We start from the raw sequence: 18513 nt of genomic DNA on the forward strand, positions 1-18513 counted from the left end.
CAGGTCTAAGACTTTGACTTGGGAGAGGTCTGCGTTACAAGGTAAGAAGAAGGGAAACCTTCCACAAACAAACTGAAGAGCAGCCAGAGGGCCAGAGTCAAGAGTTCCCATTAAGAGCCAAAGAAGGTGAAAGTTTAAGAACAAGTAAACTGCCCAAAGTGTCAAATGTCACAGAGATGTCAAGAATGAAGATGGAGAAAAGTCATGAAGACGGAATCCAGATTTTTCTGGGCCTGGCCCTGTCCTTCAAGATCCAACTCAAAACATTTCTCCCCAAGGATGTATTTCCTGCTCCACTGGACAGAGCCCATCAATCTTGGTGGTATGTAATTCCATTATAGCATTTTATCTATTGTACTGAAATTCTGTTTTTCTTCTTGGGTTTTAGAAATACTGGGTTTTCGTCCTCATTAGACTGAGAATTCCTTGAAGGCAGGAGCTGCTTCTTATTTCTTTTCAAATCTCCAATGTCTGCCATAATACCTGGCATACAGAGAATATGTGCGAATGCCTGCCGAATGCATGATTGGGAAGGAATTGGAGGCTGAGAGCACAGTCTGGGAATGAAGGTAGAAAAATCTCAAGTGTTTGAAGGTAAATGAGAGCCGGGAATAAGTAGAGAAGCAGTTTGTCTAGAGCGTGGAAGAGATGTGATTAAAACCATAGCCTTAGCTTGGAAAACCTGGAAGGACAATTCTGTCTGAGTCTTGAAGGAAGCAAGAAAGGATGGGTGTACAAGATAAAGCCACTTAGCTCAGATGGCCCAACTCTAAACAAGTCGAGAAGTTAAGGCCTTTGCTGAGAATGAGATACAGGAAAGCCGAATCTAGAACCTGAAGGACTGGAGGAGCGTCGGTGGGAGCCTGATGGATCAATAAGAGATTAAGAGATCCTGTGCCGTATTCTCAGGCATTATTTATATCATGTGTTACCACAATCTGACTCCTTTCTGTAGCCCTTGAAATAACAGGCTTCATCTATCACTCATGCTAATGGGGAACTGGCTAGCCAATCTGGGGCCTGAAACTCACTATGGTTGCTGAGCTTTTCCTGTGGAACATTCCCTGCACTTCCTTTCCACCTCTTAAGGCATGTGCTGTGGTCCATCTTCTATTGTGGCTATTCGTCTTTTCCTTGTTACACTGTAAATAGTTGAGGGCAAAGACTGTGTCTTACTGTTTGTTGTACCTTCGCCTAGCGCTTTGTAGGCAGTAGGCAGAAGGTGTCTGTAACAGGCACACACGTTTCTATAGCATTTATCACATCATAGGGTATTTGCTTCTTTGTCTCCCCTTTTAGGCCATGAGTTTGAGATTAGGGATTGAGTTGATCTGTGCCTCTCTTGTGTTTGGAACTTAGTAGTTTTGCAGATGTCTTTTGAATTAATATGTTGAAATGAGTGCATAGATGAGAGAATGAATAAAAGGTAGTGAAATGCAGGTATTTGCGGGGACTCGGGGGCGGGGGGGGGAATTTCAAAAGACAACATACTGCATAGGTGCTAAATTTTGTCACTTTCACAATCATCAGTCTCATTTTGACACCAGCAGGTGTCTAAAGCTGGTGAAAATAATGCTGGGGGACCTGTTTTCAAACACAGTTAATGTTTGGAACACACATTTTGCATCTTCTGTAAATTTCTGGCCTCTCCCCTTTCAGTGTAGAGGGCCTGGGTAAAAGGTCTAAGTGTCCTGTGCAGCTAAAGGACTGTTTCATACAAGCTGATTAGATACGTACCTGTTTGTATGGGATACAGTGTTACATTAACATGGTCACTGTTTTATTTAGGATTACAATGTAAGGTTGACATTGCAGGGAAAAATAAAAAGAATGATGAAACAATGTAGTAACAGCTTTGGATCGCAACAATGGAAATCCACCATACACCTCCTCCCTTTTACAGGAAAAATAGATACATAAAGGGCATTTTTAAATTTGCATTCGTTTGTTAGGGCTTTTTTTTTTTTTTAACCACTGGCTTTTAGTGTTTGAGCGTAGGAGAAAATAACAAAAGCTGACCCTTACATAGGGCATACTATGTGCCCAAGTGTTATTCTACGTGATTTACATGTATTAACTCATTTCTCCTACCAGCTCTATGAGATGGATACCATTGTGATCTCCATTTTGGACGTGCTGAAACTGAGGGACCGAGAGGTAACAACGTGCTCAAGGTCACAGAGCTAGAAGTGAGGGAGCTGGGTTTCAAACCCAAACACTCTGGCTCCTTACATACATCAAAGAGGAAAGCGCTCGGTTAGCTGTAGCGTTTACCTGTGTGAGTTACAAAGAAAATCACTTATCTTTTCTGATTATGGTAATGTCCACATTTACAGAGGGCCTGTTATATGCCAGGAACGCTCACACACGCTTAACTTGCATTATCTCATTTCTTCTTCAGAATAAACCCGTGAGATCCTATTTTTAATCCTCATCTTAAAGACAAAAAAAAAAAAAAAAAGAAATTTTTTGTTGTTGTTGTTTCAGGTACAGAGATGAAAGTGATTTGCCCGAAGATTGAGATCCAGGCAGACTGACTCCACTAGGAGCTTCTCAGTCTTTCCTGGCAGTAAAATGAGAGAACGGAGGACCTCAAAGGGATGCCACGAGAGTACAATGAAATAATGGATGTGAAAAGGCCTCGGTGAACAAGTGCAAGGGATCAGGCCTAGCCCCTGGAATCACTGTTGAAAACTCGCTGCCCAGGGTCCGTGGCCAGCGGTCTCTAGTCCCAATCCTGCCCCTTCTCCGCCCGACCCACAGCGGTATCTTGCAATCTCTTTCTCTATCTCTTCGGATCCTGCCCCCAAACACTTGGCTGAGCCGCGGACCGGAGAATAGAAGGTACGCGCGCGAGCAGGAGGCGGAGCTTGCCGCCCCGATCCGTTCAGGGGGTGGCCTCCGCACATGCGCCGTGGCTCTGCGGCTTCAGTTGCCCCGGTCGGGCCGCCAATGGGGGCGCGCGGCGCGCTCGGGACGTATTAACGCTGTGTGGAGTCGTTGCGTGCGAGGGGGGCGACGTAAGGGCGCTCCGCGAGCCCGTCTCTCCTCGAATGAAAGGAAACAACCTCCGGCGACAGAGCCCCGCTCCCAGGCGCTGCCGGAGAACCGACACCGACTTCTTTCTCTTTCCCCTCATTGGCGCTTCACCGCTGCCATTCGCCTCTGGGCCCCGCCGGTGAGTCCCCACGGTAGCTTGGGGCCCCCCATTCTCAGCCCGGCGGGAGAAGACAAGGAGGATGGCGGTGGCCAGGCCGCCGCCCCTGCCCGTTGTTAAGGGGGACTCTTGGTGGTCTCGCTTTATTGTCAAGGACCCCAGAAGCGCCGCTCGTTGAAGGCGCCTGGCAAAGAGGCTGCTGAGAAAAGTGCTTTGGGGGAGCTGGGGGAGAGATTAGGCTTAAGCCTGGACTTCGGGGGAGGGGGCGCAGCATTTAGGGAGGAAAAAATACTGGGAATTTTTAGTCTTTGCCATCGCTTAGGACATATTTGGGAAGGAGGGAGACTTCCAGTTTGGGAAGCGTAAGAGGAAGAATGGTTAGGATGGCAGGAGGGTTAGCTTTACGGAATGAGGAAAAACTCTGGGGTGGGGGAAATCAGGGGCGAAACTGAGATCTGAAACGAAGACTTTGAGGGCGAACTCCTGGGGAAGGACGATTAAAGAAAGTGGTGGGATATGTTCCTGGATTCGGGAGGATTGGAAAAGGACGATTAGGGGACCCTGACTTGACGACCGACCGAAAGGACCTGCTAAAGTGTTTTAGAGGAAGATAGTTTTGCGAGTTTATCTAGCGCTTGATTACAGGGAGGTCTTGGAGTCTAGTGTGTATTGAGGAATAAATAACGGGGAAGGGATCCGGTACGTTATGTGTACCATCCTTTATGATATGGACGAACCGCACGGCATTCTTTTGAAATTTGTTCGTTTCGATATCCTGCGTGGAAGTTGAAAAATCCTTTATTTTTGAAGGACCTTTTTTCCCCCCCACCGGCTTACTACGTAATAGCAGGTCTTATTCATACAGTTCAAATTCTTTCTTACCCTTGGGTTTGAAACAACTGGAAAATTCCTTCAGTTTCCTTTTGAATAACCGCAAAAAGCAGTGCGAAGCATGTAATAATATCGTGCAACCAAATTCAGGTGCCCTTCCGGTTCATCTCTTATTCGTTTATTTCTCTTCACTGTAACTTTCCTGACAGAAATACTGCTTCTTTGGGGATCGCGTTTATATATTTTGAACTGTGTATTTCAGCTTGATTGCGTACGGAATGGTTTGATCTTCCGGAACTGCAGTTTTTGTTTTGTTTTGTTTTGTTTTTCTGTGAAAATGGTCTTTCAGATACCAGACCTTGAATGAGCTCTCGACTTGGTTCTTGAATGCTCTCCTTGATGTTTCAGGTTATTTCTACCTTGGTGCTCTACAGCATCTTGTAAAATCAGGAACGCCTTGATTGTTTCAGCCTAACTAATCGAGCTTTTATATTTTGCCAGACATTTAAATTATGTTTTTCACGCTGTTATCTTTGTTTGTTTTTTTTTTAATTTCTGCTTTATAACATTGCCCATACTGTTCTGTTTCTTTTAAGGAAAGGGTTTCATTGTTGGACGAAAGCATCAAAGTTTGATCTCTGCATGCGCTGAAAAGCCCTTTAGACTGAAATTAAAAGGCCATATAGCTGTGTGGATCATTATGAACCCTTTAATATTGGTCCTTGGAATGCCCTTATTCTCCTTTACTGGAGACCACAAATGAGACAGCATTAGATAAAAATCTGTATTTTTATGATAAAGACATTTTTGTTAGGAGTCATTGTTTCCATGATGTTCCCCACTTCATTTTTTACAAGGAGGCTGTAAAAAATTAGCAAGATATGCACAGATGCATTATTTGAATTTTGATGGAAAAATCCATTTAGTCATTGCACATTGGGGAAAGTTTTTAATTGATTTGCTGCACTTTTTTGTGTTTCTGTTCACTTTGCCAATTTAAACTATTTAGAACACTAGAATATTTTTGAATGCAAAATAAAACATACCTATTTTCTCTCTTAGATTTTTGGGTCTTTGATATCTTGAAAAGGAAATTCTCAAAATTCGGATAAGAAATTTACCTGCTTATGAATTCAAAGAGTCAGAATGCAATATGGATAGAATTTGAGGGACACCATTTTCAGAATTGATTTCAAGAATAAAAAGTGCTTTACTACTCTAGGACTTTTTAAAAATCTTAAACCAGGTTTATAGCCTATGCTAGGATTATACAGAAATTACACATTAAAGATGTCTATACAGATTAGATTCATAATGTGCCATCCTTTGAACTGGTGAAGGATGACCGAGAGAAATGCTGAATACATTACACTGGTTTCAGAGTGCCTGCTATTCATTGCATAGTAGTAAAGAAAGCTAATTTAGAACTCACATAGCAAATTTTGGTGCTATTTGTGAATTTTGGTGTTTTGCATGGTTAATTCTAAAGATTTTGGCGGCTATATTCTTGATAAAGCAACTGAACACATATTTGCCTGTGCAAACACACTTCCCCTTTTGTTTCTTTTGTTTCTCTGTTATGTCCTTTTTTTCTTTAATCCTAAAAGTATTTGCTGCCTGTTTTCAATCAGTTTCATGGTTTATAGCCAGTGCTATGAATACAGTACTGTTGTAAAGTATCCGATGCTGTTTGGAAGACTGAGGTATTTAAAATGGTAGATAGCATTAAGAGTTTGTTAGATACATCAACGCAGAGACTGCCAAGGCCTTTGAAGTTTTGTTTAAAAAAACAACAACAACAACAAAAACAACTCTAGGTATACATTGATAAAAAGACCTGTTTATATGTGGCTTCACGTTAAATTTTGAACACGTGTCTGCATTTTTATATTATATAGCCCTGAATGGTTTACAGCTACCACCTTGCTGGCATCCAGCTGCTACTGTTCTTGTTGGAGAATAAGTGCTTCTCAGAAAGCTACAATGTAGTGTGAGTGAGTCCAGTTTTAACATAGTATCATGCAAGTATTCAAGTGTATAGAGAAAGGGAAAAGAATTTTAGTACATTTTGAGACCAAAATTGGAGATGTTATTGATTGTGATGTGTGTTGTAGCAACTTGAATCGTGCACCACTTAGTTTGGTTGATTTGGGAAAACTACACAAATCACATAACTGATTTTACACTTGTTTAGATTATTCTGAAGAATCCATGTTGAGATTGATTATCTAAATCTGAAACCTTCTCTGTTAGAACTTTTCTTCCCTTTTTTTTGTTCAACTCTACTACCTATAACTATAATTTGACTAGACTGAAGTCATTCAGAAAAATTTTCTTTCCTTTTATACAATATTGCAGATTTAATGTGGAAGTTACTACATTTAGAATACCACTGTCAGTTTGTGACTTTAATTTAATAAGCAGCCTTCTGGAGTAAGCCTCAGAATCAGATAATACAGGATTTAAAAATAAATAGTAGTTACTAAAGTATGCTTTTTTGAATACACTGTTATAAGCTTAATTTTTTTCTTTAAAAAGGAATACAAAAGCAAAAATTTGTTAAAGATGTATAGATGATTTTTTTAAACTTGAAAATAATTCAGATTTTAAAGATAAGCGTTCCTAAGTCACAGTTAAGTGCATCCATTTGTCTTTTGTTGATTTATCAGTATGTGAACTTAAGGAATTGTGCAATTTAGAATTCTGTTCACTCTGAATATTGTGTCCTTAAAAGTTTCTGCTCTGCTCTTAGATACATAATTCTTTGTCTCCTTGAAGTGGCATCTAACTATACATGAAAAATATTTTATATTAATTAATGTCAGCAGATGATTGTTTTAATATCACACATTGTACATTTTTTATTTATCCACACAGAAATCGTTTTAATGATTTCACATATCCCCTAATTTGGAAGCAGCTTGGTTTTCCTGAATTATTTCATTAACTTGTCTTTATACATATGTTCCTTTTTTTCATTACAGAGGCATTGTAGGTTTTGATATTAATTTGTCTATACTAAATAGCCATTTAAAATGCATATGTTAAAACTTAGGTTAAATATTAAACAACTTACATGACTGTGCAAACGAGTATTAAAGTGAAATTAACCATTTTGTTGCCCTTCTTATTCTCTGTAGCATTTCTTGAGGCTAAAAGTGGCATTCTAAAAGCAATTTAAAAATCATGTCAAGCTCAGTTGAACAGAAAAAAGGGCCTACAAGACAGCGCAAATGTGGCTTTTGTAAGTCAAATAGAGACAAGGAATGTGGACAATTACTAATATCTGAAAACCAGAAGGTGGCAGCACACCATAAGTGCATGGTAAGTAAGGCCGGCAACCGGCAACTGAGACACCTGAAACCATGAGAACCCCAACAATGAATATTCCTGAATACGAAAAACTCAGTTAAATTTTTAAAGAAATAGTTTCTTACTAATGCTATGCCATTTTTACTAGAAATTTTCCTTGTAAAGTTAACATCTTTTTCACTGTTGCACTGCAATTTCTTTAAATGTGAACCTTAATTTTTTCTAAATGTAATTTATAGCTCTTTTCATCTGCTTTGGTATCATCACACTCTGATAACGAAAGTCTTGGTGGATTTTCTATTGAAGATGTCCAAAAGGAAATTAAAAGAGGCACGAAGCTGGTAAGTTGGTATTTCTGCCTCTTGAGAATAAAACTTATTTTAAGCTCACTAAGGAGGAAATTGCTTAGTTTGCAGTGTATTGCATTATTAACATTATGATTTTAAATTGCAATCTTCCCCACCCCCATCCAGAAATTCCAAGGTTGGGCTTAACTTATTTACCACTCAACAAAAAAGGAGTGAATCAATATTTATATTATTCCATTTTTTTTTCTTTTCAAAAAGAATAAAAATCTTCTTGGAGGCTCCGTTAACTCAGAAAACAAGCAGTTTGCTTAATTTGAATATATCATGTGTTGAAGTCTTCATTCAACTGAATTTTCATAATTTGGATGTCTTCTCATCTTCTATTATAAAGGAATTGTGGTCATCATAAATGAAGATGACAGTACCCTTTCATCAGGAGAATGTTAGCACTTGCTGTATTTTACTGTGGTTCAGCCATATAACACAGCGTTTATAACTTTGTAACTTTTGACAGATTTCTAAAGCTATGCTACACTGAATGTTTCTATAGTTGTCTTCTACCAGTAGCCAGATTGGCAGGATACTATATTGCTCTGTTGGAAAAGTAACGTTTCAGTTGGTATTTATGATCCATTATGGTTTACAATGAAACAACTTCTCTTTATTTGGTTATTATTTTTCTCCTTTGAGCCCTTTATTAAAATTACATCTGCAAATGTGCCTTCAGTAGCTTCACTATCAGGTGCTCCATTATTTTAAAGATGGGTTTGGCAGAATGTGCATCTATGTTCTTGGGCACTGAATAATCTCATATCTCATGAAGAATCTGATGAGCAGAGGTAGGAACTGTCATTTTGATGGTCAGAAATAATCTATTTTTTAAAAGTTGTCAGTCTTGGGCAGCCCCGGTGGCTTAGCGGTTTAGCACCACCTTCAGCCCAGGTCGTGATCCTGGAGACCCAGGATCAAGTGCCACGTTGGGCTCCCTGCATGGAGCCTGCTTCTCCCTCTGCTGTATCATCTCTGCCTCTCTCTCTCTGTGTGTGTCTCTCATGAGTGAATAAATAAAATCTTAAAAAAAAAAAGTTGTCAGTCTTGTAGTATTAGAAAAAAAAAAGCAGCATGAAGAAGTTCAAGGATTTGAGACTTGCTTTAGGATAAATAGTGTAAAACACTTACATCAGTATTGACACGAATGGGAACCCAGAGGCCAGTCGGTTTTTGTGGTGGCAAGACCCTAACTGAAAGTCTCTTTTCCCCCGCTCCCCAAAGTGGCAATAGTAATAGAATGCTTCAGGGTTTTTTTTTAAAGATTTTATTTATTTATTCATGAGAGACACAGAGAGAGGCAGAGATATAGGCAGAGGGAGAGAAGCAGGCTCCCTGTGGGGAGCCCAACATGGGACTCGATCCCAGGACTCCAGGATCACGACCTGAGCCAAAGGAAGATGCTCAACCACTGAGCCACCCAGGCACTGTGCTTCAGCTTTTTTAAATGTGATTTTTATTTGATGGTTTCAGATTTCTTCATGTTTTTATGGTTTGCTGATTTTCGAGAACCAGAGCAGTACGTTTTTATTTCCTAATCCTTAAAAACAAATTCAGATGTAAAGAAAGAATACTATTTACCTGAAAGTGGTTGTACTATAAACCTTATTGCCCCATTATTTATTCCTTGGCATCATGAATAGGCCTGGGAAAAGCTTCTGCATCTTGACTTGTTAGCATTTTTGTCACTTGGAATGGCTGCTCTAGTCACAACAGGAGCAGTTTTGATCCCTAATGTTACTTATTATTAACAAATGCAGTGCCTAGTTTTACATGCAGCAGCAGTACACATCTGGCAGCATTGCTAAATCCAGTGGTGATTTCATTTATTTGGACTTGTTTGTGGAGAGAGCATCAGAACTTTGTACAAGTTTCACTAATATAAATGGTTTTGATTAATTTTTAATGGTATAGTATAGTGAGTTGATTTTTTCCGAAGTGTAGTGAGTTATAAAGAATTGAATTTATCCTTTGATCTGGGGAGTGGAAGGACATTGGAGGGTAAGATCACAAGCTATAGTAACAGACTTGGATTTGAGTCCTAGCTCTGTCACTGACTAGCTGAGTGACCCTGGGCAAGTTATCTACTTCTCTGTACCACATTTTCCTCACCTGCCAAAAGGAGATACTGACAGTTCTTGTCTCATAGGGATATTGTGAGATTTAAAAGACTATACAAGACTTAGCATGGTACCTGGCACATGGTTAGGACTTGATAAGTGGTAGCCACCCGTGTAGTTATTGTTTATAAATAATAATATCCTGCTAATGTCATTGTAGACTAATGAAAAGCATGCTGCACTGGGAAAGTCATGAGGCTTGTATTTTTAATAACTCTGCCACTGACACATTATGTAACTTTAGACAGGTTGTTAACTTATTTATCTTTTCGCCAGTGGTAAACAGGTAATGCTGTATCACTGCTTACTGAACAGCGATGTTACATGACTAAAATCAAAGATAGAAAGAGTTACCTTAGGAAAGGTGTTTACAAAGATGTTTTGAAGCTGTGGGCATCTAGTATAAGGAATAGGGCAAAAGGAAAGAACTTTTAAGCCCAGGTGCATAGTTTTGTTCCTTTTCCTTCTCCCAAATGTCAGAATTTAAATAAGTTACATAGGGGATAGGACTAGAGTAACATTCATATGTTTAACTTTGATTTCTGGGTGAAAAGTAAGTCATGAATACCCATTGAAAGTAAACAGGAGTGCTGGTCCCCGGGTGCTTTCAAGTCCAGTTTCAGCCTATACCTGGTGTTGGCTTAAGATAGGTGCTCTCTTGCCCCAAGGAAAAGTAAAGAGAGAAGAGGCTGGGGCTTGCGGTGAAAGTGTTTAGGTGACCAGATGGGTCAGAGTCTTGAGAGAGTGGGCAGTCACAACAGGAGGTACAGGTATGTGGTTTCTGTGTTCTTGCTGCCACAGGGAGTTTTCTGAGTGTTTTTTTTTTTATGTCAGTCACAAAGATCAGGGGAGGAAAGCCAGCCTGTACAGACAGATCCATCTCTTTTGCGTTACCTTTGGGCACCAGGATGGACCAGGAAGAATTTGCCAGAGTACTGGGGATTTTATCATTTGAGTCTCTATTTTTGCAGTTAAGACCAATACATGTTTTTTCAGAATGGTTTCCAGTTTCTATTGCAGCCATAAGGAGACATCACATCTGTACCATCTACTCTTAATTCTTCAGCCATCTAGCCAAGAAATGCAAGTTTCCAAGTAAAATTATGAATCATCGACACCGTTTTCATTTTCTTTAAGGAGATACTTGAGAGGAGTACATTTGAAGAACATACTCTTTCTGGATGAAACTAGGTGGTGAAATCATTAAGAGTACCTACATCTGATAGTTACTGTTGAAATTGGTAACTGTATCAGATGTATCAGTCTGAGAATAGGAGTTCAGAAGGCCATTTAGTCCTCAACCCCTATATATGCAAGATTGCTTCCAAGCTACCCAACATAAGATTTTCATCTCCACTATTCTTAAATATATCAAGAGGCTGTGATTCTATCAAAGCAACTTGAATCATGACCATAATTCTATGACATTATTCAGAATTGAGAAATTCATCCTTCTCTATAATTTAATTATCTCACTTAATTTAAGCCATTTATTCTAGGTCTCTCTCCTTCCATTAAAGGATGGAAAATCTTTCCATATACTTGATGACTATCCTCAGGTCACTCCTAAACTTTCCCCTTTTTGAACTAAATTTTACTCAGATGGCTGAAGAAATCCTCTGAACATTTTTTCCTGTTTTTTCCCCCAACAGTAGAAATAGCTAACATTTATTGAACACTTAATATGTGGACAAATTACTTTAAATACATGATTCCTTTTAATCCTGACAATCATAATGTAAGATGGGAGGTATTAATTCTCCCTTTATGGATGAGGAAGCTGAGGCCCGGAGAAGTAACCTAAGGTCCTATTACTAGTAAGTGGCAGAGCTGCCATTTGACTTGAGGGCAGTGAACTCCACAGCTAGAACTCATAATCACCCCAGGTTTTAATACAGTGCCTTTTAAGCCACCCAATCCAAAATCAGGTTTTATAAAACATAATTATTTGAGCTTAGTAGTTTTTTAAAGATTTTATTTATTCATGAGAGATACAGAGAGAGAGAGAGAGGAGAGAGAGAGAGAGAGAGAGAGAGAGAGGCGCAGAGACACAGGCAGAGGGAAAAGCAGGCTCCATGCAGGGAGCCCGACATGGGACTTGATCCCCGGTCTCCAGGATCCCGCCCTGGACTGAAGGCGGCGCTAAAACCGCTCAGCCACCAGGGCTGCCCCTGAGCTTAGTAGTTTTTTAAACAAATATGAAAATACTACTGGATTTAGGACATAGACTCCTTTTAATATATATTAATAGCATTGTTAGTTTTTAGGACCAGGATATATGTCCTAGGTAGGAATATTCTGATTCTCTATTATCCTCAGGTACTTTTTGTGGCCTCTAAAAATGGAAAGATCAATTTTACATAGTACCAGTGGAGTGCTTGGCACCCTAGAGAAATGGGGTATCTGATTTTGAGAGTTGACATTCTAGATATTGGACATGCCATGAATCTGCACATATGATGATTTATAGATAACACCTTTTTATTCTGTGTGGGAGAAGCCTTGCCTGTTTCGGTAAGTAAGACTGCTTCCTAGAGATGGTAAGGGAGTAAAGAATGAGTCTAGGAAATAGATTAAGTACCAGAATGGGTCAATGAGACTGGTAGTAATGGATTCGAGTTGAGTAGGGTCGGATAATGGCAGGGTCTTTAAACCTTACACAGGAATTTCACCTAGGATAGGAGGGGATGAGGATAGTTGAAGCAGGAGTTTTCAGGAGAAAAGGGATATGCAGTAATCACTGGAGAATGAAATATAATCATGGCAGTATATTTGTCTGCTGTACATAGATGTCCTGCAAGGGCATCTTAAAACTCAACCTGTCTAAACCATTATTCATCATCTTCCCTGCCCTGAACCCTGATTCTCTTTCTGAATCCTTTACCTTCAACTCTTCCTTCTTCCACATGTGTCACATTGGTCCTAATTCTGGGGTGTCTCTGCTGTCTTTTCTTTTGTAATACTACCCTATACCCAGTCTTCCTCTCCCCATCCTTCCAATATACTGCTGGTAATTACTTGATCTCTTCTTCCCTGACTCCAAACCTTCACTGATGCCTTAGTGTATACAAAATCATACCCAGAGGCCTCAGCCTGCCATTCAGAAGTCATAACCCACCTCTTCCATTCTTGATCTCATCCTCTCTCCTCTTGGTTTCCCAAACATCCTCTGTTTGTCCCCACTGCTGTCTGTGCATGTACTGACATTACTCATCCTAGATGCATCCTAGCTGCCTATCAGTTCTGTTTTTGAATTCTGCTCAAACTTCACCTCTTTCATAGATTTTCACATGATATGCATTGTATTTGGTAGATATAAGCAAGCCTTCCTTCCCCACTATCTTCTGGTATCTGGAAGGGTAGACACTCTTCTCTTGGTCTAGCATAGGATTAAATGGGGATAATGCATGGAAGACACTTAGCACAGTACTTGATGTCTCATTTGTGCTCAGTAGTGTTCTAATAAATAGGTGGGTGCTCATTAATTATTGGATTTGAAGGAGAGAAGAGCTTCAGTTGGATAATAGTGTGAAACCTTAATACCGGGAGAGGTGTAAATTGGCCAGAGAAGTAATGGTATAGCAAAGAATTCCTCTTTTTTTGGTTAATCAGTGCTTTAGTGGGGTTTGCAGCTCCAGTGGTTTGAAAAGGAAGGAGAGAAATCTAGTGGAAAAAATCTGGTTGGTTATTTGTTCAGGATGGGGAGAGCTGTGTATGCCTTACCCATGAAGGTTTGCATGTTTCTTCAACATTCCCTGGCTCAGTATGGTGTTACTTTGGTTGTTTCTTTAGGCATGGTATTTGTTAAGGCCCTCTCCTAGAATCTAGAATTCATCTCTCTGTCCATTTATCAGTTACTTAATTTAGTGCCTACTTTGAACCAAGTACAATGTGAGACACTTTGATGGGTGCTTCCAGGAGTACATACAGTTTAGCCTTGGGAGTATGTAGAGAATGCCACAGGAGAGCTGGGATAGAGGACCATCATTAATTCTGTTTTAGAAGTCAGAAGGCTTCATAGCAAGTGACGTTTGAAATATGTTCCAGTCGGAAAGTGATGCTGTAGAAGTCAAAGGGGGAAGAGTTTCAAGAGGAGGAAGTGGGCAAAAGTATTAGGTAAGTATTAAATGCCAGTGCTATTTAAAGTAGAGCGAATGGCTCATTTAGCGTTCAGTAAGGGCAAAACGGAGTGCCCACAGTGCATAAGATGCTACAACTGCTTACTGCATACAGAGAAGCAGAAGATGCCAGGTGGTCCATGGTGCTACTAAATCCTTAGAGCAGTGGTCCTTAGCCAGCTGAAATAAGAAGTGGGGGTGGGCGGGGGATTCCAGGCATGTATCTTTTGAAAAGGGTTCTCAAGTGATTTTTTTAAAGATTTTATTTATTTATTTGAGAGAGTGCAAGAGTGAGAGAGACAGCATGAGCCAAGGAAGGGGAGGGGAGGGAGAAGCAGTCTCCCTGCTGAGCAGGGAGCCTGACATGGGGCTCTCTCCCAGGACCCCAGGATCATGGCCTGATCATGACCTGAGCCAAAGACAGATGCTTAGCCGACTGAGCCACCCAGGTGGCCCCCCAAATGGTTTTTGGTAGATGCTTTTTGTTATGGACCATCACCTTAGGAAGAGGGGTCAGCAAACTTTGCATACAGGACCAGATAATAAATATTTAAGGATTTGCGAGCCGTATTGTTTCAGTGGCAATCACGGACAATACACAAAGAAATAAGCATGTCTGTGTTCCAATAAAACTTAATTTACAGAAATGGCTGGTGGGCTGGATTGGGCTTGCAGGAGCCCTGCCTTAGGGTATTTTTGTGGAAAAACAGGTAAATTCAAACAGGCCTGTTCATTGTCATCTGTGTAACTAAGTGTACATCCATCACGAATGTATTAATCTAAACGTGTATTTTTTTTAATAAAGCTCAGATTATGGCATGCAGATTAATTTTAGTATGTGCAGATATTTTACCTGTCATCTATATTAAAATGAATTTTGCTTTACTTTGGAGGTAATTAAGGAGAATGAATGTAAGGCGAAAGAGAAACTTCAAGTCCAATGATGGAGAAAATCAGGTCTTTGACTATTACTGAATAAAATTTTTTCCTTTGCCTTCATTTAATACTTCTTTGTAATTGAAATACTGTAAACTTATGTCATTATGTAACTAATTCCCATTTATTTGTGCCAGTGGAGGAGAACCCAAACCAGTAATGTAAAATAATCTGTGTCTGGTTTAGGGGGATGTTTTGTTGTGTATATGAAGTTCTTCACTGATTAAGTATATAACACGCAGCACGGCGGTTTAAAGTACCCTCTGTCTGAAAGACCTACACTTGAGAACAGCCTGAACCTATAGATCTGAGCTCAGAAAAACTCTGTCTGAATGTTTCAGGTTAAAACAAACAAAAAAACCTTCAAAAGCTACAATAATATAGAGAATTAAACTATCAGTGATGACTCATAAGTATGAGTATGGAGAATGTGATATTCAGAGCAAGGCCAGGGGACTAGGTTAAGTAAGAACTTAATATGCTTGCTTAGTACATGGCCTTCCGTTTTAAAAAGATTTCTGGACTGATTTGTTCAGTAACTGCTTACATTTAGTCTGTTACTCTAGGAAAAAAGTACTTTTCAGTGGCCCTGTTTTTTAGAAGCACTTGGAATTTAAGTTCCTAACCTATCAAGTGTGTCCTTTTCTGATGACTTTGGTCATCAGAATAATATACTAAGTTATTTATTTTAATGAGACCCTCTTCAAAATACTGAACTTTTTTATTTTATTTTTTTAAGATGTTTTATTTATTTATTCATCAGGGACACACACAGAGAGAGAGAGAGAGAGGCAGAGACACAGGCAGAGGGAGGAGCAGGCTCCATGCAGGGAGCCTGGTGTGGCAGTTGATCCCTGGTCTCCAGGATCCACCCTGGGCTGAAGGCAGTGCTAAACCGCTGAGCCACCTGGGCTGCCCTGAACTTTTTTTTTTAAATTGTAGCTATAGTATAAACCAGAAACAGTCATGAGTTCATGTTCCACCCTGCCATGCAGTGGTATTCTTGTTAGGAATTTTTTTTTAAGATTTATTTATTTATTTTTAGAGAGACAGAGAGTGAGCAAGAGCAGGGGGAGGGGCAGAGGGAGAGAGACCAGCGTCAAGCGGACTTTGTGTTGAGCTGGGAGCCTGATGCCAGGCTTGATCCCAGGCCCCTGAGATCATGACCTGAGCCGAAATCAAGAGTTGGTCGCTCAACCAACTGAGCCACCTAGGTGCCTTTCTTTTAGGCATTTTTAACAGGTAAGTCAGACAGCTGTCACTTAAGCAGATAATTCAGAGGTCACTCTTTGCTTTCTGATGATTTTGGATATGTGAAGTATTCCTATAAATAAAGCAGTTGTTGAGGAGCATTTTTGGGCAGCTCTGAAAACTTACCCCAACTGCCTCATCCCGAGTTCTGGTTTTTCCTGGAGGTGATGTTATCTGGTATTAAAAACAATAGACACCAGTGTAAGGTGAACTGCCCTTACTTTATCCTGTCTCCTGTGCAGATAGCCTAGGTACCCTGTTTCCAACTCAGGTGCTTTGGGCCTGTTTCCTTCACCTACAGACCAAGAATATGGTCTCATTTTGGAGCCTCTTTTGCATTCTCATGCATTTATAGCCCTTTTCTTGGAGCAGATGTCTTGAGAGTAGTAACTACTTGGCTGTGAGGATTTATATCTATACAGTGGTGGTCAGTCAGTCACTGAGGCACACTCAATATGCAGCAATTGGCTGGGCAAGGCTGTCTTAGCAAGCCCTTTGCCCCATGGATCCCTGTGGCTCTATTTAGCCATCGGATTCCAGCTTTCCCTTCCCCCAAAGCCATACCTTTCTGCCCATCTTAGAAGCTGGCGATCTCATTTTAGTTTTACTTTGTGTCTCATAGTCTTGGTTAAACTGTCCCTGAGCTTTGCCCACAACTACTGAGAAATCAGTATTTCTCCTTTTATTCCTTAGGACTTCTTCCTTTTACAAACTGAATTTCAGCCCCGGCCTAGCTCAGTTGCCTGAGGAGCGGGTACATCCCTGCCTCTGGCTCCCGCAGGACTTTAGCTAAGTCATAGTCCTTTCGGTTCCCTTTGTTAGCTCTCGTGTGTGTGTGTGACTTGGTTCCTCTTTAGTTAGTGGGTCAGCTCCTTGAGACTTGGTTCTTTGGGTACAGCTTAACGTTAATATGGGATAGCTTCACAGATTTTAGAATGGTGGTTACCACAAGCAGGGAAGGTAGGGAGATGTTGCTTAAAGGGTACAAAGTTGTAATTTTGTAGTGAAGTTTTGAGGCCTGATGTTTGGCCCGATGACTATAGTTAATAACACTATCTTGTATACTGGAAATTTGTTGAGAATAGATTTCTGGGGCTTTTACCACACACACAAAACTGATAACTGAATGAAGAGTTGGCTGTGCTAAGTAGCTCAACTGTAGTAATCATTTTGCTATTATTAAAATACCTTGCCATACATCCTAAATATATATAACTTTTAGTAAAAAAAAAATTAAGGATACTATCACTTCTAGCCATACTATAAAGATGAGGTGCAAACATCTGTAGTAGGGTGGGTCTTTTTTCCAGTCTCCCCATTTCAGAAAAGGTGATTGAGTTTTGAGGCTTACTAGGTCTACTGGGGAGCAACCTGAAGAGGGGAGAAAAAAGAAAAATGATTATCAACAAATTTTCACCTCTACTTAAAGATCTTGAAGTCAGAGTATGAACAGGATTAGCTGACAATTGACATTTATACTTCTATCAGGGGCAGGAAATTAGCCCTCAGTAGAATATTTGATGCGTGGGACAAACAGTGTTGCAGGGGGAAAAGGTCCACAGTTAGTTCACCATGTTCCTGTCAGGTTAACTTTCATTTTCCCCACGTTCAAGAGTCATGGGTAGTGCAAACCTGATCTTAAATGGCAGCTGACAGTCTTGTTAAGAGCCCAGTAAGGCCCATAACAAATTTGAGGGCAAATGTTTTATGTAAAGAGAAATACGGGATAACATTACCTGGGACCAACCAACTGCTGCCTTGCTGTGTTGGGGATCCCATTTTCCTATCACTCCACTTATTTTTAAGAAAGGTAGTCTTTGTTTTATTTTCCATAATTTGAAAAAATTTTAAATATTTTATTTATTCATTCATGATAGACATAGACATAGACATAGAGAGAGAGAGAGAGAGAGAGAGAGAGAGAGGCAGGCAGAGACACAGGCAGAGGGAGAAGCAGGCTCCATGCAAGGAGCCCGACGTGGGACTCGATCCCGGGACTCCAGGATTGTGCCCTGGGCTAAAGGCAGGCGCTAAACCGCTGAGCTACCCAGGGATCCTCTTAAAAAATTTTTTAACGTTAACCAGACCTATCTGGTTTCCCAACTTCTTTAATTGTTCTTTTTCTCTATTGATTCTCAACTTGGTATCTCACAGGGCTAAATCTTTTCCTCCCAAATATTCTTGCCTCTGTTCATTCTGTGCCCCTTCCACTGGATTGTGTTCTCACTTTTACCTTTCCAAATTCTAGATCAGACTGTTTAAATTTGTAGATACGCTTGAAGATTATTATGTTAAATCTGCAGATAATAGAAACAAATCAGAAAAAATATACTGGAAGATATTGAAATCTTCAATAACAGTAAGCTTAAAGTCAACACATTTATCGAACACTACTTTGTAAAGCACAGTGTCAGTCTTCCAAAAAAGTCAGT

At 40.1% G+C, this 18513-nt stretch overlaps 1 protein-coding gene across 3 annotated transcripts in view; it reads left to right on the forward strand.

The window, feature by feature from the left end:
- The first annotated feature begins 3019 nt into the window (after window positions 1–3019).
- Window positions 3020–18513, forward strand: part of PHF6 (PHD finger protein 6) — a 50296-nt gene continuing 34802 nt past the window's right edge. For 2 of the 3 annotated variants that reach the window (XM_055338850.1, XM_055338851.1), the window contains exons 1-3: window positions 3020–3178; window positions 7129–7312; window positions 7540–7641. In XM_055338850.1, the coding sequence (XP_055194825.1) occupies window positions 7175–7312; window positions 7540–7641 (240 nt within the window). In that variant the 5' untranslated portion in view covers window positions 3020–3178; window positions 7129–7174. The remainder of the gene's footprint in view (window positions 3179–7128; window positions 7313–7539; window positions 7642–18513) is intronic. The other variant, XM_055338852.1, reaches the window with a different exon arrangement.

This window comes from Nyctereutes procyonoides, unplaced genomic scaffold (genome assembly GCF_905146905.1).
Source record: "Nyctereutes procyonoides isolate TBG_1078 unplaced genomic scaffold, NYPRO_anot_genome, whole genome shotgun sequence".
Taxonomy (NCBI): domain Eukaryota; kingdom Metazoa; phylum Chordata; class Mammalia; order Carnivora; family Canidae; genus Nyctereutes; species Nyctereutes procyonoides.